Raw genomic sequence first — 24,576 nt, 5'->3', positions numbered from 1 at the left:
TGTAAGGATGTTATAAATATTAATTCATTAATCTTCACTACAACTCTATATAGGTATTATAATGATTCTATTTTACAGATGAGGAAATTTAACCACCAAGAAGTTCAGTAATTTGCCCAATGTCACACAACTAATCATTAGAGCCAGGCTTTGAACATGGCACTCTGATCCTGAGCACATGCTCTTAACCACCATTGTGTTGCTTCCTATATATTTTTAAATTTAAAAATTAAGGCATACAGAATGTTAGTGGGCCATTGTAAGCACTTAGGCCCTGGGTCTAGGTAACATGGGAAGAAGCCATTGGAATGTTTTGAGAAGGAGAGTTGTGATATGACCTTAGTTTTAGGAGGGAATAAAGGCGAGAGCAGGGAGTCTCTGCTACCACAGGAGAAGTTTATAGTGGTTCAGATCAGTGTGGTAGTGGAGGAGTGGTAAGAAGTGGTTAGAGTCTGGGTATGCTTTGAGGACTAGCTGGATTGGATGTGATACGTGAAAGAAAAAGAGGAATCAGGGATGGCACCAAAGTTTTGGCTTCAGCAAGGGGAAATTTGGAGTTATGGTCTAAGTTGGCAAGAGATTTTGGGGTAGTAGGAAATGGTTTGTTAGGATTTGGAGTTCTATTTTGGACACCTTTGGGATGCCTATTAGACTTCCAAGTGGAGATGGAGGTAGAGAGCTCTATGAACCTGGAGTTCAGGTGAAAATTACTATGGAACGTGTATGTTTGGATGTTCTCAGCAGGTAGATTGTATTTAGAGCCATGGAACTGGAAAAAATTCTCAAGAAAGTGGGTCCAAGAGAAGTCCAAATACTGAGCAAAGGAGAGGAAGAAAGAAAGACAAATGATGTAGAAGGAAAAATCTGGACAATGTGGGGTCTTAGGATGCAAGTAAAGTATTTTAAGGAGGATAGTGGTCACCGGTGTCAAACGCCATTGACAGGTCTTGTACGATGAGAACTAAGAACTGATCACTGGGTTAGTGACAAAGAAATCTTTGGTGACCTTCACACATGCGTGCATGCGTGTGCACACACACACACACACACACACACCAGACAGTTGAATATATGTCTTTGTATAGGGGAACATAAAACAGAAAATGAACAGAGGAGAAAGAGGAAAAGGCACAATTAAATGTGCTTATAGGTGCACATTGGGATTATAGGTGATTCTTTGTTTTGTTTTTGCTTGTCATCAAAAAATATGTATGCATATTACTTGTGTGGTTTCCTTCCTTAAGCATTTTTAAGCTCCTGTTGCAAATTTTGTGCTCTTTGAATAGCTGCGAGTTTAGAGTTTGTTCCCTTAAATGACCTACTGCAAATAAGGCGGAGCAGGGGAGGAAGAAAGAAAGAAATCCTCAAACTTGAATGATACAACATTCATCATCAAAAAGCTTCAAGTGGATTCTTTATGTACATTAATTTTAATGGCTCGGTATTCCTGGAATTCTCACCCTATGCCCTGGAATACAATGGCAGCATTTCCCCTACTACTGTTTCCCCGAAAATACGAGGTCTCCTTTTCGGGGAAACACGGTAGTTCCAGAGATCATGTTCAGGCCAATCAAATGCAAGGTCTGTTCCTTCTGCCTTGAAAGAAAGAAATCCCTGGAAAATGGCTCTTTACATACATTACTTTGTTCCTACTGTTCCGTTGCACACTGATACACACTGCCCAGGCCTTGGCCAGAGAGCCTGGATTCTTGTCATATTTTAAGGTGCTTGGATCTTTGTCATCTCACAAGGGCAGATGTACTCAACCATTTATCACATTCCTCTAACAATGGAGTTGGCAAATTCAGAGGCTGGAGCTCCTCCATTTGTAACAAATCCAATTCCTAGTTGTCAGCAGCATTTTGACTCCTCTTGGCAGATACTCTTGGCTCTCAGGAATCCTTGGAAATATGGCTAGCAGAGGCAGCTGCCAAAATCACACAACTGCTCAAGGAGGTAGTTGATCAATGACCCACCCTCTTGGGAATTGTCTATAGAGCAAGAAAACGTGTATGGGATTTAGGGTGAAAGGAAGTGCTTGGAGTGCATTTAAATGTGCGTTTACTCACCTATTCATTTTAAAAATCTTTCTTATAATTTCTTATTTTACATTTAAAGGTGACTTAATACTCAACCAGATGTGAGCCTTTAATTTTAAATGTCTTTCTGCTTTTAGTCACCTGTTAATCTGTTATAACTAATATTAGAAATAGCAACAATGCCTCTAATTTCCACTTCAGAATCCAATGACAGCTCTCAATTGAAATGCACAGTGTATTGTCTTCGGATACCCCTCGTCTTTTGCAGAGTGTGAAAGAATTCACAAGACTCAGAAAAGTCAGAAAGCAAGGAGAGGTTTTATTAAAGTCAAGAGAGAGAAAACTAGTGGCAGTATCTAGAGAGGACAGCTGCCTGTGCTCTAGGCCAGCTTTTTCTTATATAGAAAAGGGGAGGTAAATTTTCTTACAGCAGGAGATGTGATTCCCTCTGAGGTCATTTGATTGACATGTGCAGGTTATATAACTAGTTTCTTTCTGTACATGCTCTTACCCATAATGCATACAGAAAAACCCACGGTGGGGGCAAGCCTTAATGTTCATTTTATTCTAATTGTATTATGATGAGGCTGGAGTTCACTCTGGGGCAGGCCCCCGCAGTCTGCACAGGCATCAAAAACCAGATTTTTCTGGTTGGGCCTTATCTCCTTTTGCTGAGGATATTTTCCACAGGAAGATTTGTCTCTAGGGCTGAGTGTGGGTGGTCCCTGGGGACGGGATACAGGCCTGGGCAGTCTCCCCTGGGCCCACCGTCATTAACTCTTTTTCTGCCTCATCACATAGTGATTTCAGTAAGTGGCAGATAAGATAAACATGGGGTTTACAGTTGTAACTACCTAGGTCTCCTAAGATCTACCTACTTTGAGGCAGTGTAATAATTCTAAGAATTGTAATGTTCTGCCCAGTTCTCTTCCTTGCACCATCTAACACTCAGGTGAGATCTACTTTCTACTCTCTACCAGTTTCTGAGTCACCTAAGAACTGATTCTGACCATGTTGCCCCAACTCTAGTCCAAATCTATCTCGATGGGGTTGAGATGTCAGAGGAGACCTTCTTTTTTGGGAAGGCTGGCCTCTGAGCCTCAGGAAATTAAGGTCCACCATGGCATGGCTATGTCTATAGCTGCCTTTCCCCACTTGACACATATTCAGCTGCTTTCTCCAATTACTGTCAGTTGCTTCCTTTTTCAAAGATTTACTTACTGCTCTGTGACTTCCTGCTAAAATACCTCAGCAAATAAATAAAATACCTCACAAAGTTTATTGCCCCTCTAGTATCCCAAAAGAAAACCACCTGTTGCCTAAGACAAAAGAGTTAGAAGCGGGAGGGTGAAGCATTGATATCTTCTATATCCTCGAACCTTTAAAACTACTCTCATGGCAGAGACAGCATCTACTGCAAAGGTAGCAAAAGAAAGCAAAATCTGAGCTCATATTAGATATATACTATTCTTTCTAGGGAAAGAATGGCTACGATGGGAAGGAGACTGATGGTAGACAGGAAAATAAACTCCTATAACCCAGAGTTTGCAGGTGAAATCAAACCCTAGATTAGTAACCCTAGGTGTATAGCAAATTCTGTAATTATGGAACCTCATAGTATTTCATGACACCGAGGTTCACTGGAACTCCTGTACCCTCTCGGACTCAGGCAACACCCGAGTGAAAATATAAGAAACCAATATATGAGTTCCAAGGCACATCTCTCTGACATGTAGTATTGACAGACATTTTAATGTTTGACAATCAGATGACAGATATTATATATATATATGTATATATATACATATATATTATAGATAGATATGTATTATATAGAGAGTATATTATATATAATATATATAGCTATATATATAATATTTATATATATAATATATATATCTCCATCCCTTTGCAGTTTAATTTACATTTTCTAATTTTGGATATCCTCTATTTAAGTTAGTGTTTTACCAGTTTTGAGTTTAATATTTAAGAATCATTTGTAGGATTTAAAAAACTATGTATTCTGTACATGAATCCTTTGTCAATTATATGTGTTGCATATGTAGTCTCCATTTCTGGGACCATTTTAGGTTGTTGTTGTTAGTTTTTTTATGGAATCTTTCGATGAGCAGGAATTCTTAATTTAGTTAAATTAATCTTTTCCTGAATTCAGGAAGATATTGTCCTATAAACTCTAAAATTCTAAAATCTTTATAAATTTACCTTTCACATGGAAGGCAATGATCCATTTATTGCTGATTTTTTAACGTGGCGGAAGGTAGGCATCCAGTTTCATCTTTAAAAATGGATATCCAACTTTCCTAGCACCATTTACTGAAAAAATAAAATTCTTTTCCTATATTTCTAGGTGCTCTATTCTGCTCCATTGGTCTATTGGGCTGTTTCTGGGTCAATGACAGTCTTAAATATGGTAACTTTCAAATATGTCTTAGTATCTTAAAGAGGAAATTCTTCCATATTGTTGTTCACGAGTTCTGTGGCTATTCTGGGCCCTATGGATTGCCACATAAATTTTAGAATTAGCTTGTATACAAGGTCTGAAAATTTCGCGAACTCATCCTAGAAAAAGTGCTACATACCTCATTGCTGAATATCACTATGGTCACCTTTGAAGTTCTCCCCTTGGGAAGCTATGCACCGATGCCAGTGCCTAGTCTACCCTTCAAAGCAATTTTGGAACTCTTTTTCTGGAATGGCCATCAGAGCTGTTGTCATATAACCTTGACGTCCTGAATGTCATCAAAATGTCTTCCTTTCAATATTTCCTTTATCTTCGGGTAAAGAAGTCATTGGGGGCCAGATCAGGTGAGTAGGGAGGGTGTTCCAATGCAGTTATTTGTTTACTGGCTAAAAACTCCCTCACAGACAGTGCTGTGTGAGCTGGTGCATTGTCGTGAAGCAAGAGCCATGAATTGTTGGCGAAAAGTTCAGGTCGTCTCACTTTTTCACGCAGCCTTTTCAGCACTTCCAAATAGTAAACGTTTGTCCAGTTGGTGCAAATTCATAATGAATAATCTCTCTGGTATCAAAAAGAGGTTAGCAACATCACTGCAACAAGTTCGTGAACTTAATTGTCAGGCCTCATATATTATTTTGTTAATCTTTTCAAAGAACCAGCTCTTTGTCACATTAATTTTTTCTATTGTCTTTTTCATTTAGTTTATGTCTCTATTTCATTTAGTTCTGCTCTGATTTTTGTTATTTCCTTTCTTCTGCTGACCTTGGGTTTCATATATTATTTAAGTCTTTCAAAATTTGAGACTTGATTTATGTCTAATTATGTGTTCAATTTTTATAAATGTTCCATGTATAGTTTAAAGAGTATGTATTCTGTAGCTGTTGGGTGCTTTGTTCTTAGATAAGAGTGTTAGGTTTTGTTTTGCAAATTTTTGTTCAAGTTCTTTACATACTTAGTCGTTTTACTGATCTATCAAGCAAGGTGTATTAAAATTTCCCACTACGACTACAGGTTTGTATGTTTCTCCTTATAGTTTTGTCACTTTTTTCTTGTATATTTTAGGCCATGTTCTTTTACTTACTTTCTTTTCTTTTTTTGGACTTCTTGGTGGCTATTTGTTTTCTGGTAAGTTGGTACCACCTGTGGCTGGGAGCTCAGCTAGGGCTGTGGGCTGAGGACTCTTTCTCCAGCTTGCTTCTCTGCATAGCTAGGCGAGGTGCCTTACAACAAGATGGTCTCAGGGTAGTCATATTTCTCTCCAGTGGTGGCTAGCTTAAACCAGATTGCAAAAAGTAGAAGCTGCGAGGCCTTTTAAAGATTTAGGTAATTCATCACTTCTGCCACATTCTAAATCAGGTTAAATCAGGTCAGAGAGCCAGCTAGATTCAAGAGGACTGCACAAGGACATGAATGCCAGGGGACAATGGCTTATGGAGGACCTCTAAAGTATATCAGCCACAGATGGTTTAATTTCATTCTGCCCTTTCTCTTGGGCTGCAGCATTTTAGAGTCTAAGTAGAATGGCAGGACTCTTGTTCTGGTTGGGCCAGAGTCCAAATTTTTACCCCCTTCTTTGTAGAGACCTGCTCAGCCTTTCAGCTTCTCTTCTCCCATATCATGACCTAGTCAGCAGTAATTCTTTACACTCAAATGCTTTTAAGATGTATATTTTAAAATATAACTTTCCTTTTAGTTTTTCTGGTTGTTCTCAGCAGAAGAGAGAACTGGTACAAATTAGCTACCCAGGGATAACCAGAAACTCCTGATTTGGAAACTCCTTGTTACCTTTACTGTTTATGTTTTCTTCTTTCAAATATATATTAATTCCACAAATAGCTTTATACCACTATTATATAAATGAGCCAAAGATTGACTCTGTGTTAACCCCTACGTTTATTTCTTAACTGCGGGCTGAGACCGATTAGCTCAAAAACCCAATGGAGCCAAACTCAAAATTTTATACATTCGGTTAATTTCAAAATAACCCAAACAAGCAAGTTGTTAGCTATGTAGAGCCTGCCTGCTTTCCATATCTGCAAGACCTCCCTGCATGTGTGCTGGCCATTGATAAGGTACAGCCCTGCGGTTATAGGACGCCACGCTGCCATGGCCTTTGGAGCTCTCTGATGCAGACTCCTCACTGTGCTCCTCAGTGATGTCACCTAGATAATAAACCCCCTTTCAAATCTCCCCCTCCTCTGGGAGCTCCTTAGCCCTCCTCCCCTTTTGAGGGTAGCCCATGCCGTGGGTCTCTGGATGGTCTCATGCTGTGAGGGAGTTGCCCTCTCATGTAATCCTGTTCAAGCCCAGTAAAGCATGTTGTGAGTTCCTGCCTCTCTTGGTCATATGCTTTCCCTTGATCAGCCCCCAAATCTCTCAAATCCCCTATCACCTTTTTGTGTATTTGTACCTAGTACAGTTTCCTTCCCCACAAGAAGCTTTAATATAGTATGCTGCTGGAGAAAACGGAAGCAAGAGTGTTACTGAGGCTCAAGGAAGCAGGAGCCACTGGGCCAGGATTAGTACAGAGTCAAGGGACAGAAATGCAAGCTCAGGGCACGAAATTGGAGTTCAAATTGCAAATAATGTTGCCAATACTACCTCTGCTATAAAATTATTTCTGAACATCTGCTATTAGGTTGGTGCAAAAGTAATTGCAGTTTTTGCAATTATTTGTAACCTTTTAAACCACAATTGCTTTTGCACCAACCTAATACTACAATGAATGATTCAAGTAATTTAACCACCAAGGCCCCGTCCAAGGACCTCTGAAGGCCATAGCGTTAGGCAGCCCTGCGATTTCCTTACATTTACACATAGAATAGCCGAGCAGCTCACCCCAGAAATTGTTAGGATTTTTTCTAGGATCCACAGTCACATTCATTATTCAAAACAGATTGCGTGAGATACAGCAATAGGAACCGTAAATGATGATCTGTTTCAGAGAACTGGTCTTTTCCCTCCTGTAAAACCACAATGAGAGTCAAGTGCTGACCTCTAGTGGCGTCAGTGATACCACTACATCTCAGTGATTTCCTTGGCAAATAGCCTTCCCAAATTTTTACTAGAATGTGTAATAACTTGACTTCATGACGCATTATGCCTGGGTCTGTTTTTAACATAAGAATTACAAATACTTAAACTTTTGAAAAGTTCAAATGCCAATTGATAGAGCTTTGTTTTAGACAAAGCTCTGGTCACTATAATTCTTTCCAATGGCTGGTTTAAGAGCCAGCTCTTTACCTTCCCTAATAGGGTGGAATAGACTAGAATATTAGTGCAAGCACAGTAGATAAAATGTGTCCAATATTAGAAGTATTTGTTCACAGCAATCATAAAAGTATTACTTCAGGGAAAAGTACTACTTCAGTTCTGACACCAATAGGCCACTGACAGTCTTCCGCGGGCCACTAAATCCTTTGCTACATTTTAATCCTTTTTCTCCCCAACTCACACCTCACCCATAATCTGAGAGCTGCATGTAATTCAAGTTCTTTGTATCTGGCTCAGCATCCCAACAAAAGTTTCTGGGCCTCTAACATTATTACATTTCCAGAATTTTGCATTCTTATTGTTTTGTATGTTTTTTTCAAGCCAGTAATCTCTATTGAACACTGAACAGCAAGGGAGAATGAGACTGGAATGTAGGAGAAATGGCTGTACAAATCTTGTCTCCTATTTCCAACAGCAGCTCTCAACGACTGGGCTAGTCAAAGCACTCATATTTACTCGCTCTGATGATCTCCCTGATATTGGAGACATTGGAAAAATGTCTATTCATATCCTCTGCCCATTTTAAAATCAAATTAAATCAGATTTCGGTTTTTTTTGGCTATTGAGTTATATAGTTCTTTATATGATTTGCAAATATTTTCTTCCATTTGGTATGTTGCCTTTTCATTGTGTTGCTGGTTTACTTTTGCTGTGCAGAAACTTTGAGTTTGATGTAGTCTCACTTATTAACTTTTGCTTTAGTTGCCTTTCGTTTTTAAAAAATTCAAAAAATCATTGCCAAGACAGACGTCAAGGAGCCTACCACCTGTTTTCTTCTTGGAGTTTTATGGTTTCAAATCTTACATTTAAGTCTTTAATCCATTTTGAGTTGATTTTTGTGTCTGGTGTAAGGTAGGGGTTCAGTTTTGTTCTTTTGCATGTGGCTGACCAGTTTTCCCAACACTATTTATTAAAGAAACTGTCCTCTCCTCGTTGTACATTCCTGGATCCTTTGTCATAAGTTAATTGATATATATATATATATATATATATATATGTGGATTTTTTTCTGGGCTCTCTGTTCTGTTCCATTGATCTATGTGTCTGCATTTCTGCCAATACCACACTGTTTTGATTACTGTAACTTTGTAATAGGGTTTGAAATCAGGAAGTGTGTTGTCTCCAGCTTTGTTGTTCTTTCTCGAGATTGCTTTGGCAATTTGGGGTCTTTTGTAGTTTCATACTATTTTAGGATTCTGTGTTCTATTTTTGTGAAAAATATTATTGGAATTTTGATAGGGATTGCACTGAATCTGTAGATTGCTTTTGGCAATATGGACATTTTAACGACATTAATTCTTTCAATTAATGAGCATGGAATAGCTTTCCATTTATTTGTGTCTTCTTCAGTTTCTCTCAATAATGTCTTATACCGTGTTTCTCCAAAAATAAGATCTAACCGGACCATCAGCTCTAATGCGTCTTTTGGAGCAAAAATTAATATAAGAACCGGTCTTATTTTAATATAATAGAAGACCAGATCTAATCTAATCTAATATAATATAATATACCCGGTCTTATATTAATTTTTGCTCCAAAAGATGCATTAGAGCTGATGGTCCGGCTAGGTCTTATTTTTGGGGAAACACGATAGTGCTTAGGTTCCAGATTCCAAAACTTTTATTCTGACTGTTTTTCAGATTTTTAGTTGCTTTCATGGAGAAGCAGACTTTTAGAGTTCCCTACTCCACCATTTTCACCGATATCATTACCTATCTATAATTTTAATATCTATACCAATTTCAGTAAAATGTATTAAAGTTTATAGAAAACATATCCTTTTTAAAGTATACTTTTATTATTTATGCTTTCGTTTTAAGAATAGTGATCGGCATAAAGCAGACTTAAGGAACATTTTGGTACCTAACAGAGGTGACAATTTTCATTGAGATAAAAAAGTGTTGTATCTTCATATTCTTGCATTTAAATTGATGTTCACATAGTTTCTTTCAATTACAGTATTAGATTATTTGGTTTGATACCCATTGCTAAAGCACCCAGGAAGCATTGCTTTTTCTCCCTGATTTATTCATTTATGCTTTCATACTTGCGTTTATTCACCACCTATTTATTAAGCACCTAGTTCATCAAGTGTAGCAATAGGTACAGGATATATGGCAGGTAACACGCTGAATGATGCCCTGATTTTACTTTGTCATCAGATGACTTAAGAAGCAATTGGACTTAGCAGTTAGTATTGCCAGAAAGAGGTAATGTTACATTACTTTAGGACCTATAAGGACTCCCTTGCAGATCGTACTATGTTAATTCTCAGATGTATAATATGAACTTGGCTAGTAAATACCAAAAGCTACTGCAAGGACAGATGTCACGTGACCTGGTATGTGCCGTCATCCGCTAGGTGTGCTGATAGCTCACCCACTCCTCACAGTGTCTGGAGCTTATCGCTCTGTCCTCATTCCTACATGTCAGCCTGGGACTAAGAACCTGAATTTCATCCTCAGCCTTCCTTCTCAGACTTGACCTTTGTCTTCCATTACAGCCCATCACTCAGATTTTGGCCTTGGAATCCTTTGGCTTCATGGTAGCTGTGCTAAAATCAGAGAAGTGATGGGTAAGAGCAGTGAGCTCTGGAGTAAGGCAACCCAAGTGCCAGTCGATATTGAGTGAATGAGTGACTGAAAAAAAGTCATTGATCATAATGATTCTAGGGCCTATGAATGACTAAAGTTGAAGTTACATGAAGAAATAAGGTGCTCAAGTGGAAAATTTGCCATGGGAGAAGGGAGGTTATGCAGCTGACCTAGAAGATGATTCTGACATAGCCTGATAATCTCTTCTTTTTAGTGGAAGGTTTTAGAATTCAAGAAACAAATTAGTGCTTGATAGATATTAATTTCAATTTATTTTGTGAGCTTGAATCATCACTTTGCCTTGTAAATATTTACAATTCTTCTATTAGCTATGCATTCCCCTGACATTTATACTTTATTCATCAGTAGCCTCTGTTATAACCTCTAATTGCTAATAATGATGGGTAAAAGCACCACAGAATGGGGTTGCCACAGATCACTATGGAAATGACACTTCTTCCTGCTCCTTGCGAAAACAGCTTTTGCCTCACTTTGGACTACTCTGAGGCAACTCACCTCTTCAGGGATGGAAGATGAGTTCCAGAAAGTTCCATGGGAAACTGAATTACATAGAAAAATCAATTGAATCCCTGCTGCTCTGTGAACTGGATATTTGGTACCTTGTCAACAAGGAGAAATTAAGCTCATCCATAAGGCACAGACCGAGGAGCTGATGTACAAACTAGCTGTACACTCTGGTTTTGCGGTTCTCCGAGAGGCTAAGGAAGAGCTAGATCTTTGTCTGACTTCTCATGCAATAAGCAGGCGAGCATTTTGTTACTTTCTTGCATCAAGAACACCAGAGAAATCAGTCAGCCTCCTTTTTGAGCATCTTCATCTTGTTTTTATCTTACTTCAAAGATGTACATATCAGTGTAAATGAACACTAACATTTACGTTACATAAGAGATTTTGAGTACTCAAAACTCACACTCTTAAATTGTATAATGGGCTCTATTTTCTACAGTTTTCCCTTCCTTATCCCCTACTTCTCTCCTGAAGGGCCCACAGCCGTACAAAATGTATCAGGTCCCAAACTGAAACTGGTCTTTCCTTGCTGATCTGCTTCCCTCTATTTACTGGGTCAGTAAATGACTCCCCTTTCAGCGAGGTGGCCAACATTTCAGAATGGTCCTGAAGAAATTATGAATATAATCCAGGAGAAAACCCAGAGGCAAAGTCTATTTGTTGACCAATTCATTATTGTATTTGGTAAATATTAGCATGGTGCTAGGGCTGGATGTGCGATGGAAGACTAAGCACAGTGCCGCCCTTAGGGAACTGATGGAGTGGGAGAGGCAGAAAAGAAAAAAGGGAATTACAACCTGTGGGGGTTTCATGTTCTGATGGGACAGCACCATGGGGCATGCAACATAGAGAGGGCCTCACAGAAGGCCCCCGACAGGTCTCCTTCCCCCAAACACACCTCAATGGCTCCTTGTAATCATTTTGGGTATGATGTTTGAATCTCTCTCTCTCTGTCTCTCTGTCTCTCTGTCTGTCTGTCTGTCTGTCTCTCTGTCTCTCTCTCTCTGTCTCTCTCTCTCTCTCTCTCTCTCTCTCTCTGTCTCTCTCTCTCTTCTCTCTCTCTCTCTCTCTCTTAGATTCTAACTTTTTGCTTATATGTCCCTTAAAATTTTGAGCGATTGTTCCCTCTGCATTCTAAACTTGTATCTAAATTTTTTTGTTTGTATCTAAAATTTTTATGAGAGTGAAAAGATGCAAAGGATATACATTTTTCAACATAATACAAACACTGCCATGTTGAAATAAAAGTTTTAACTGTCTTTTAAATGTATGCAATTGATTTGAAATGTGTGTGTGTGTCCCACACACACAAACACACACTCCTTGAAGAGTCTCCTTGAGCCCATGCCCTAACTAGTTTGAAGAAGGCCATTCTATAGGGCCATTGCTATGACTTCTTCTGTATCCTTTGTGGTACCCAGTATCCGTGTGCCAGACCTTGGCGAAACACTTCACATGTATCATCTCATTTATCTTCAGCAACGCTCTGAGGTCAGTATCACTATCTGCATTTTACTTATGACAACAAGAGGCTATGACGAGGGGTTTGGAGTCAGGTTTTTCTGACTTCATACCCTGTGCTCTTACCTGCTACTTTATACTTAGAGCTCACTGTAAACAAGGGGTTTTAGTGTTAAAATCGATGTGGAACACCTCAAAGAGAATGCGTAACTCCCAGCAACACTCCTAGCACCCCAGCCCTCCTGCCTGCTTTGCTTTACTCCACAGCTCTCACAACATCTGACAGACTGTTGTTTTACTTACTTATTTATTATTAAGCCTCCCTGCTCCCCCAGCCCAGAATATAGGCTTCAGGAGGACAGGGATTTTGTCTGTTCGCCCAACACATAGTAGGTGCTCAATAAATACTTGTCAAATAATGGACAGCACTTGCTGCTAGCAAGCCATGAAGATATGGGAGACTCTAGACACACTAGTGCCTGCTCAGTGCTCTGATCAGCCTTCCTGGCTTCTGCCGTAATTAGGCAGCAGTACGAGGTATAGATCAACAGTCTACTGACTCTGGAATGAAGGAGTTTATGTGCCAGTCAATATCAAGAAAAGAAGGATCTAATCACACACTTAAAGTGCTTGCTGAGCAGCAGTATCATGGCGAACTCTATTTACTTCATTCAATTTACTAAAGAGAATACAGAATAGGTAGCCTTGTTTGTTGTAGGGCTATGCTAGGAATGCGTCTTTGAGCCATCGCAGCCTACTGTTCACACATGGGAGTCTGAGCACATCAGAGTGGCTTGGAAGCCTGGAGGTGGCCTCCCAGAAGTCCGTCAGGCCTGAAGAGCCTTCCAGAAAGAAATCCAAGCCGTATACGCTGCTGGGCAGCCACAGCTGAGTAAGTCTGATGAACCAGTGGGACAGCCTGACAAGCCTATCTCGGGATGGCATAGGAAATGCAGAATCTTCTTGAAAAGAATGCCATCTTAGGGAAGAAAGACCCAGGCGTGAGGAGCTTGACCCAGGAGCACAGCTTTATCTGCCAGAGAGGATGGGGATTCTAAGTAGAATGTCATTACTGCTAGTCTCTGATTCACCCCTGAGCACATGTCTGGGTCCTATAGAAAGAGATCTTCAAGGAAAGATGGAAGGAGCTTTGCTACCAAGCTTTGACACTCATTGGGGGCTCTAACAGAGGGTGTCACAAAAGGGATGGAGGCATTTTCTACACTCAGCCTTCCACTTCCCAGGGGCACAGCCCGGCAGGCATTGGTGATTCCCTCAAGTCTCAAGATAAATAGCAGAGGTGGTTTCTTAGCCTAGAGGAGTAACCAGAAGACTTGGGCACCGAGTATTTAACAAGAGCACCTGTTGTGCCTGCCAGGCCTGGGAGGGTGACACAGAAAAGCAGCAGAGCAGCTAGACCCAGCCGAGAAGCAGCGGAGCTGCAGCAGTGGTGCCTAGATGCCCAGTTGTGCCTGGGTGTGACCATGGACATGCCCACTGGGTGGCTGGAAAGCGGATGGCATCAGTAGGGTGGAGCAACAGGGCGAAGGACCTGGGTGGTGACAACTTTGCAGGAACCTGTGTCCGTGAGTCCCTTTAATAGAGTAGGTAGGAAGGCAGCCATGAGCAGGAGGAGAGGAGCTAGCAGGCCCCCACGGGTAACCCAGTGGCAGCGTCACCATCCTGTGACAGAGCCAAAGAAGCGAGTGGCCAAAACAAGGACCTGGGCTGGTGCCAACACACTAGGATGGAGGAGGCGTGCAGAATGAGGAGAAAAACAGGACAAGGGAGGAGGAAGAGCACCCACACTATAGGATATAAGGCCAGGGTCCTCAAGACTCTGGGCTGCTACCCCCCGCAGGTCAGCCCGTTCCCTGCTCGGAGCGTACTTGCTTTGCAATCAACTTTGATGTCTGCTGCTTGCTTGCCTCCTGCCTCTTCACTGAACCCTTTCTTTCAAGAAGACAAGAACCGAGGAAAATCGTGACAACTGGAAAGGTGCCAAAGCCCAGCACTGGGGGTTATATAGAGAACAATTTCTGAGTCTCTTGTTTCAACAACTGACTATCTCCCCAATTGTCCCACCATTCACTAGTGTCTCTCTCCTCTCCCTCTTCACCAGCTTCTTAACTCAAATTCCTGTTGGCTCAGAAACTACATAACTTAGGTGAAAGAAGAAAACATGCCATTTTAAAGTTACAGCAAACCTGTGCAAGATGGGTAGCCGCTTAGCCATTCCAGGTGTATTTGATTAACTCAAATGAGTCTCCTTCAGACAACATGAAAAGCGGGAGTCAAGACTTTTAGTCGGTGGGAGAATAGGAAAAAATATTTGCTTATCTTATGCAAACACTGTTAGGACTAAGTCACATGACCCAGCAATGAGAAAATAGGATTGAATGGGCCTTAGACTTCAAGCTCCTCGGTACAACTCTGTTCTGTGATGTGAAAGGCAATTACTCGATAGTGAAGGCCCAGGATGAGGCTCATACCACCAATCTCACCCTGTGATATGGCACTTTTGACATGGAGCAAAAATGCACTTTGTGCTGGATAAATGGTTTTTGAACTGTAGCAGCAAATGGCAGGATAATTTTAGACGTGTAAGGATGACGAGGGTATCTATCCATTCATGATAGTACCTTGTATTTCCATTGCACTTTTCCACAAAGGGCTCCACACTGAAAAAAATGATCTCATTTCTCTTTACAAAAATCCCAGTGAGACAAGAGCTTCAGTACATGATAGATTGACACAATAGAAGCTTCCTCTTGTCATTCCTCCCAGCTGTCCTTTGAGGTAGCTGCGGACTCCAGTTTATCAGCTGACTAATGAAGTATGGTTACACTATTGTTGGAAAATGGGATTTAGGAAAAAGGATGCTTTATTCAGAGAAAGGTTTTATGCTAAAGATTTATAAATAGATATAGGAATTGGCTGGCGTAAGTCTGTGAGGCTGCCATTTATGGTGGTTCTTTAAAGGAATAAAGAGCTAAAGATACTGATAATTTCCTGCCCAACTCTGTACCCCCCGTTAGAGAACATTGCCCCCTTTTCTTCCCATACAGTTGGGTCCCATGGTTCTTGCTAACTCAGGTAGTGGGGATTTGTGATTCCAGGTCTCTAGTCAGAGCCAGCTAGACTGAGGTGAACGTCTGACCCAGCTGGGTTTGTCGATCCTTGCTCGAGTAATTGGGAATCAGGGCACAGCAAAAACTGGAAAGTGGACAGGAACCAAGATTATTTCCCTCTCCTTACCTCTGTCTACCTTTCTGGGACCAGGGGTTTTCCTGAGAAGCTCTGAGTTGGTTCACAAAGGTAGCCTTAGGGAAAAACAACCTAAATATTTATCAACAGGAACTGATTAAATCATGGGACATCTATGTCATGGAATACCATGCCACAGTGAGAAAAGAATGAAACTTTATGAACTGATCATTTGTGAGAATGATCTCCACGATATATTGTAAGAGATGAATGCAAAGCACAGTATAGGAGTGATAGTACACCACCTTTTGTTTAACAAGAAAGGAAAAATATAACATATGCTTAGACCATTTACATTTAATATGATCATTATTTTAGGGTTTAAGTCTATCATTTTATTATTTGTTTTCCATTTCCTCTGTTTCTCACTCCTCTATTTCCCCTCTTTTGTCTTCCTGTGGGTTATTTGAGCATTTTTAAGGATTCCATCTTGATTTACTTGTAATATTTTGGTGTGTATTACTTTGTATAGTCTTCTTAGTGGCTGGATATATATAGAGAGGGTGCCAAAATAATATACACATATTTTAAGAAAGGAAGAAAACTACATTAATATATACCGATAACAAAAGATGAATGAATACAAGTCATGTTTGACTCCTGCAATTACGAGAGATGCTCAAAGTGGTCACCATCAGCATCCAGACACTTCTGATTATGGCGAACTACTGCTTGAGCAACATTGACCAAACTGTTAACATCTGTTAAAATGTGTACACATTTTTTGGCACCCTGGTATACATGTAAGAGTAAATAGATGCAAAGGATATACATGATATCAATGTTTTACCAATTTGAGTAAAGTGCAGAAACATGACTCCCACTTAGGTCCCATTATCCTCCCCACTTTTAAATATAATTGTCTTGAGTATCAGATGATGTTATAATTTTATACTAATCATCATGTAATTTAGAAAACTCACAAGGATAATATATTGTATTTACCCATAATTCTGCATGATTCACTTTTCTTTCTCCCTTCCTGATGACCCAAAATTCTTTTCCTTATCATTTTCTCTCTTTTGAAGAATATTCTTTAGCCAGTCTTTAAGAGTAAATCTGCTAGTGATGAATTCTTTTAGTTTTCCTTCATCTTCTCCTTAATTCATGAAGTGTAATTTCACCAGATAGAGAATTCACAATTGATGGTTCTTAGTTCTTTTCTTCTAGCACTTGAAAAATATTGTGTCACTTCTTTCTGGCTTCTATTGTTTCAGATGAAAAATCTGCTGTCATTTGAATTGGTGTTCCCATGTAGATAATGTGTTGTTTCTCCATCTGCTTTCAAGATATTTTTTTGTCTGCTTGTTTTTAGTTTTCAGAAGTTTAATTGTGATTTGTCTTGGCATGGATTTCTTTAGATTTATCCTATTTGTTATTCATTCAGCTTCTGGCTCTGTAGGTTTATAGATTTTTGACAAATTTGGGGAATGTTTAGTCATTATTTCTTTGAATATTCTTTCAGTCCCACTCTTTCTCCTTCCCTTCTAGGATTCCAATACTGTAGCTATTGGATTTTCATTATAGTCTCATAGGTTCCCGAGGCTCTGTTTGTTTTCAGTTTATTTTCTCTTTATTGTTCAGACTCAGTAAATTGGATTGATCGGTCCTCAACTTCACTGATTCTAGCCTCGGTCATCTCCACTCTACTACAGAGTTCATCCAGTTCGTTATAGTATTTCTGTTATTTTTCAATTCTATAATTTTCATTTGGTTCTTATTTAGTAACTTCTATTTCTTTGATGATATTTCTGTTTTTTTCACTTGTTCCAAGAGAATTTGTAATTGCTTGTTAAATCTTTTTTATGATAGTTACTTGAAAATACTTACCAGATAAATCTAATATCTGGTTCGTCTCAGTGGGGGAGTCAGATGATTATCTTTTCTCATGCAAGTTGTGATTTTCTTGGTTCTTTGTACAATGAGTGGTTTTCATCTGGACATTTTAGCTATTGTGTTAGGAGACTCTTGGTCCTGTTTATATATTTTTATTTTAATAGGCAGCCACTCTTGTTTGGGTGTGACATGCAGCTTACTTTTGTGGGCGGTGGTTCCAGGGACAATCTAGTGTTCAGCACCTGTATGGTGCCATTTTGGTCTGCTTGGTATGTCTCCTGCCTCTGGGGCTTCCACTGGCACTTGTTGGTACTCGCTGAGGAAGTGAAAGGAGCGTCCCTGGGCTGGGTTGTCTGGCGTGGGAAGGGAATCTCCAGGCTGCAGGGACAAAAAGCACTTCCTAGGCTGGGTGTTTCTTGTGACAGAATCTACCTTTTAATATCCCTTGTCAAGTAGCGTCTCTGAGTGAGAGAGGAGAGTCTCAGGCTAGTGGGAAAGTCCTCTGGCTGATTATTGTTAGGGGGACGTTCACTTGGTCCCCTTTTCTGTTTCTGCTGGGCTTGTCTAGAGTTGTTAGCAAGACTCCTGTTCTGTTTGGAGGAAGAAGGACACTGACTACCTGTCTGCCTTCCATTGCTGGAATGGGTGTCAGGAAAGGCCAGGCTGGATTATCTTCTCTTGGGTGGGAAGTCATAAGTTGCCCTGCCACTGTGTTATTCCCTTGGTCCTGTGGTCACTAACCAATTCAGCTCCTCTTTCTACCTTTCAGTGTTCTCTTTTAGCTGTCTCTTGAATTATTTCCAAGGCTTTTAGTCATGCTTAGCAGGGAGGACCAGAGAACGACAAACCTATACCATTCTGCCCAGACCAGCAGGTCTGTATATGTGCTTATATAGGTATAAGTTCTCTCTAGAAGGGTACATGAAGAATTGCTTTGCCTAGGGAGGGAACTTGGTGAATACAAGGTAGGAGGGAGACTTCTTTTTTTTTTTGGATGCTTGTTTGTATGATCTCATTTTAATTAGGTGAATATACTATCTATTCCAAAATAAAGTACAAAAAAAGAAAAAAGTCTTCTATCTCAGCCTTGTTTTCAAGAGCACAACCAAGGATTACAATGGAGGTCAAGCAGCGTATGGATTCAACAATTGGTAATTTTATTAAATTTCACTGACTTTTAATTTCACTATATTTTGACTGCTTTGATCCAGATCCCTGAATATAAGAATAATATTCTCAGTGGATTTTCAGCCTGCTCATACCCTTTGAATAACTTGCAGAATACAAATGTGTAATTTAGATAGAAGTAGATGCTTTGGGCAGCATACTAGTACCCTAATCAGCTGAAAAAATAATATTTGTATGACATTAAAACAAAATTAATAGCAAGACGCTGATTACATGAAAAGACTTCATGCTGTAATTATTTAACTTGCAAACAACTTGGCATAATTAGTGCCCTAATTAAGATCTGACCTGAAATTTTAGCTTAAAAAAATTAATAAAGACAATTAAAAGTCACATTTGTAAAGTGGGTTTTAAAACTTACAAGATAGTTAGCTATCAAATTTGTTTCTCATTTTGGGGAGTATCTTTGTAGATATTAGGCTTACAGTGCAATTACTTTGATTCCCAACCCCCATCCCGAGCACAGTGTCTCAAACCAAAGCCTTAAGAGGTAAGTTTAGTCACCCTCAGTGAAGGGTGTCCACCCTCAGGGGCTGAGCAGGTCCTCGGCACACTCCAGATAGTTCTAGGGCACAATAAAACAGGAAAGACTCTTTCTCTCCCCAGCACTTTAAGTAGAATATAAACTAGAAGATTGATATTGAATTTGATCAAATTCTACCATTTTCACAGAACTATTTGGATCCAAATGGCAATTTTCACCGCTGTCATTTATTCTTTAACACATACTTCTGAAAAGCATTCTGGGTTCCACAGTTTACCACATGGTGAAGTTCCCAATCCAAAAACAAAGAATTTCTATCAGTAGATAAAAATGGAGAATTCAGTAAATATTGGTGGGCTAGTGATTTAGGAAAAAATAAATGTGGAATCCAACTTTATTCTCCATGTCAAAATAAGTCCCAAATTGATCAAAGATTTAATATAGAAACGTAAAGTCATAAATGTGCTAGAAGACATAGGTTAATATTTTTATAATATTGTGATCAGGCGAGGCTTTTTAACTATAACAAATGAAGCAAAAGCCATAAAGGAAATGACTAACTAATTTGCCTACTTAAAAATTCTAACCACATACATTTTAAATACCTAATTCAAGGCCAAATCAATAAGTAACTGATTAAAAATAAACTTTTATTTATATTTTGTTTCATTTTCCTTTTAAAGGCACAATTTTATTCCTTAGTAATTAATGAATAATTGGAAATATGCATCATGATTTATATAAAAGGATATTAAGTATAGGGAAATTTTACATTTTAAAAAATAGTTCACAAAGTAAATGAGAGAACAGCCATAGGCTGCAGGCATTAAAAATCATAATATTCAATAACACTGAGATATTTTCATGATAGGACCTTTTTAAAGTCAAAGAGAATAGAGATGAGTCCAATTTGATTTTAAAATGTCTTATATAGATAGAAAAAAGACTAGAAGGAAAAAATATCAATGATAATTATCATCAGAGGTAGAATTATGGATAAATATTTCCATTTTTAGTAATTTCCAAATTTTCTATAATAGGTAAATTATTTTTGTACTCAATCCTTTTTTTTTTTAATTCCTTGGAGCTTTAAAGGAAAAATGTATTTTATTTCCATTTTTCCCAAAAACAGCTAACTAGGAACTACATCAGATATGAAAGAGCAAAACTGAAGACTTAAAAACTGTGGCATACATACAGCAACTGCCACAAGCCCCCATTTTTTTTTAAAATCCCGCTACCAAATTCTGTGACACTATATGATATGGGTTAACTCACAACCTCTGGTTGTTCACAGTGATATTTCTATCTATCTGGCTATCTATCTATCTATCTATCTATCTATCTATCTATCTATCTATCTACCTACCTACCTAGAATACAGACTACCCTTTCCGAAGATCCAGTACCATGAGACAGACCTTAAAATCTATCCCTAACTGCCTATGTTATAGAATAGGGAACATGAGTTTCAAAACTCTGATTACCTGGTCTTAGCGGGAATCTTCTGTCTTTAATTGGAGGCACTTGCTAATCACAAAATAACTATCACTAGTAGTATAGGAAATGTCATCATTGAGCTACCTCTGTACCTGTAGGTTTTCTTAATTTCTTCATTTGATGCTCCCTTATGCAGACCAAGAATTTCATACAGAGCTTCTCCAGATGTCGACATAGTCCGCTGTCTTTGGTTAGGTGTGTTACATGCCATTTTCTCAGGCTGCAAAACCAAAGCGGGGGAATAGCCATGAAGGTTATGCATACTGAATCCCACTCCCTAAAGAGGAAGATAGTGCATTTCTGACATTTTGTAAAATGACAGTCTGAGTACATTTTTGTGCCAGCTACAAAAGGAGGGGATAAAAGGGTTAGGATTGCCGAGAGTAGAGCTTCAAGTCAGGGTATTAAGGCCACAAGCCAAAAGGAATATGGCTTTGTCCATATGGTTAAATAGAAGCAAAATGTTATCTAACTATTCAGCTAATTCAGAATTATGGAGAAACAACTCTCATAGGTCAGGCATAGGTCGATATCTTTTTGCCAGAATTTGTATAACTCCTTTTTTGTATGTTTTCCAAAGCTAGCCAGCAAGGGAACAAATCTTCCATTTTACCTTCACTTTATTGGCCTAGCCATTGTTAGAGCAGGAATTAAAAAAAAAATAAAAACAGCTTTCTGTAAGTACCAAGGAACAAACCCTGGGCTCATCTGGGAGGGAGGTAGGAATTTCTCTGCAGCTGTGCGATACCGGGGGGGGGGGCCCCACACTGCCCCTGGGTTCAGCATCTGAGAGAGCTGCTTTCCCTGCGCTCTGGCCAGAAGGAGCTGTGCTGCCCCCCGTCCCCGCTGCATTCTGGCTCTAGGAGCAGGTGTGAAGAGTAGCAAGCACACATGTGGGCCTTCCCATATCCACCACTTAACCTCTCTAAGCCTAACCGTCTTCACCTATAATATAAAAATAATAAAGCCCACATCATCAGGATATCTTAAGGATTTAGAAATAATGCATATAATGTAACTAGGACTTAGTAAGTTCAAAGGAAAAGAACCATTTTATTTAAAGGCGGCACAGTGTATAATTCAGAGTTCACTGAAGTCAGGCCCTCAGGAGTGGAATATCAGCCTTGCTCTGAACTTCCCTATGATTTTGGAGACAGAAACACGCCTAAGCACACGTAGCTGTTGTCAGAATTAAGTGAGCTAATATATTAACAAACCAAAATGAACACCATTGTTCAGAACAGCATTATTCATAAAAGCCAAAAAGTTTGGCAACAACCCAGATGTCTATCAACATAGGAATGAAAATGTGGTATGTACATACAATGGAATGTTTTTCAGCCATTAAAAGATATGGAATTCTGACACAGGCTACAATATGGATACACCTGGAAAACATACTAAGTGAGAGAAGCCAGTCACAAAAGGACAAATATTGTATGATTCCGCTTATATGAGGTACCTTGAGTAGGCAAACTCAAAGAGACAGAAGGTAAAATAGAGGTTAACCTCCCGCAGGTTAACTGGGAGGAATGGGGAATAGGCAGTTATTTATTGCTTAATGGGGACGGAGTTTCTGTTTGAGATGTTGAAAAAGTTGTGGAAATAGTGGTATTGGTAAGATGTCACAGTGAGTGTACTCAATGCCACTGAATTGTACACTTAAAAATAGTTTAAAAGGTAAATTTTATGCTATATTTTATCACAAAAGCAAAACAAGAAAGAAAAGAAAAAAAACTACCTAGAGTGCCAGCTCCTCTGACCATAAGTTCCTTAAATATCGTTGTCCATCTCTTAGCTTTGGGTCTTGTGTAGCAAGTGCTGTGAGAGAATGAATGTGAAAGAGTGAATATACCAGGGCTCAGGAGTGTTTTGGGCTGTGGAGACCTTTGTGTGCAACATAAGGAACCTACAGAGACAACGGTGGCAGCAGCAGAGCCCTAGGGGCATGTCCTCGTGTCGGGAGGGCTCAGTCGGAGCCCACTTCCCAGTTCTGCTCCCGTCAGGCTAATGACCGAACCAATGCAGGCCAGTGCAGAGCCCGCCGAATGTTGGCTGGTGGATCAGGTGGTCTTAGAGGCCCCTCAGATCCCAATATTGTACAGTGCATGCGTGTAGTCCTAAGCAATTCGATTAGGAACAACAACCTGAAGACCTTCAAAATGTTGTTGTGAGCTTTTAGTTTCTCAAGGGGAGCAAAGGAAGCCGGGACTGAAGAATGTCAGACCCCAGGCAAAAATTCTGCAGCCCTGAAGGTGCTGAGGACAAAACTGGCCTCCCTGATGGTGTGACAGGCATGGCTGCATCCTCCTCTACCCAGCCGACCATGGATGTGGGGACCCTGGAGGCCCAGCTGTGATGAAGGCAAACTGAAGGCAAAATGGCCTGAGTAACGGACTCCCTCTCTACTTCCTTTCCTGTCCTCTCTCCCGCTGGCACCACACACACATAGGCTCAGGATGGATGCTCTGCCCCACGCACTACCTAACAGTTCCCAGAAGTAGAGGCAACCAGCTGACTTCTCACACGTCACACTCTATGCCAGGAATAAATGGGGCTCAGAAAGTGGGGGTTTCTGGGTGGCGTGGTGGACCAGGAATAGGGCCACAGTCATCATGCTTGTCTCTTTGAGATTTTAAGGTCTGGCTTGATAGCAAGATCCCCAAAGTCACTAAGAATATATCAGCATAAGGATTCAAATCCCAGGGCTGTAAAATATGGAATTAGAGGTCATCTAAGCCAACTTAACAAATGCCTTTTAGGGCTTTCTGGCCAGAGATCATTGTGGTAAACAACTTTACTCTTGGCCTATTAGCTGCTCCTTATCTGGGGAATCCTTAGGTCCCCACTGCAATGTGCTTTTCCTGAGAGCTGCCTCAGTCTTACCTGATCTCAGTTGACTAGACCAGGAATGGGTACCTGACCCAACCCAGACCAATCCCAGCCCTTCCCTAGGATTTTTTTTTCTTCTTATATTGGACAACCTCTCAGAGGATAAAGCCTATAAAATGTAAAATTTGGGGCATGGTCAGCTGGCCTGAAATGAGAGAGTTTGAGACTGACTCACAGAAGAGGAGCGACGGCAAGAGAAGGAGAGAGAGCCCTAACGGGGGTTCAGTCCCCTAGTTCCAGGGGTTTCTGGGTGCACTTTGCAGCTCTTCCCCTCCCACTTTGTCTATCCGCCCTTCCTTGGATTGAACCAGTAAAATTCCTCCCCATACACAAATTTACACAATTTTTTTTTCTTTTGAGCATACATACGTTAGCTAGATTTGGGCCACTGTCAACCACAACTGCTTAATGTCACATGCTCCCTCCATTAAACACCAGTAGTGGTTTGCTGAACACCTCCAAGCCAGACTAACATTCTATTGTGGATTTTTCTTAAATCATAGCAACTACTCTTCACTTAAATTGAATGTGGCTTCCAGGTACTTGGGAATGAATACTTCAGGAAAATAACAATAATATACTAAGAGATTCAAACCAAACAGAGTCAGATGTATTGTGTGGACATTGCTAGTATGGATAAAAGGAGCAGTGATAAATCTGGGTCAGGATGCTTTCATAAAGAAACTCTATAGAGAGCTATACAAGAGAACTAAGAAGAAAGTATGACAAATAGTTAGTTAGCTTTGCTTTGTTTTTCTCTCTATTCATCATTCACTCAGGAACTAAGACAGAGGTTGTGGTTCCCATAAATCAACAGATAGTCTAAAATCAGTTTGAACAAGGCACAGTTTCCACTGTCGTGAGCCTCATGCTCCATGACCAACTTTGATTCTTACACAGGTCTTGCTGTTACCACTCCAGGAAAAATATTTACAGGTTACTAGAGATAATCTGCTAAACAGATTATGATAACACTCACAGCAGACAATTCAGTCATTTATTCAAAGCCTGCAACGTAGTAGGCCAGTCTTCAGG

At 39.9% G+C, this 24,576-nt stretch overlaps 1 protein-coding gene across 1 annotated transcript in view; it reads right to left on the bottom strand.

Annotated features, from left to right (window-relative positions):
• DNAJC5B (DnaJ heat shock protein family (Hsp40) member C5 beta) overlaps positions 1–24,576 on the bottom strand; it is an 81,779-nt gene that overhangs the window by 19,234 nt on the left and 37,969 nt on the right. The window contains exon 3 of the mRNA XM_081070457.1: positions 20,742–20,869. Within this exon, the coding sequence (XP_080926583.1) occupies positions 20,742–20,860 (119 nt within the window). The 5' untranslated portion in view covers positions 20,861–20,869. The remainder of the gene's footprint in view (positions 1–20,741; positions 20,870–24,576) is intronic.

Source organism: Rhinolophus hipposideros (genome assembly GCF_964194185.1).
Source record: "Rhinolophus hipposideros genome assembly, chromosome: 13".
In the NCBI taxonomy this organism is placed as follows: domain Eukaryota; kingdom Metazoa; phylum Chordata; class Mammalia; order Chiroptera; family Rhinolophidae; genus Rhinolophus; species Rhinolophus hipposideros.
The sequence above is the reverse complement of the archived record's forward strand: the minus strand, read 5'-3'. Positions and strand labels throughout refer to the sequence as shown.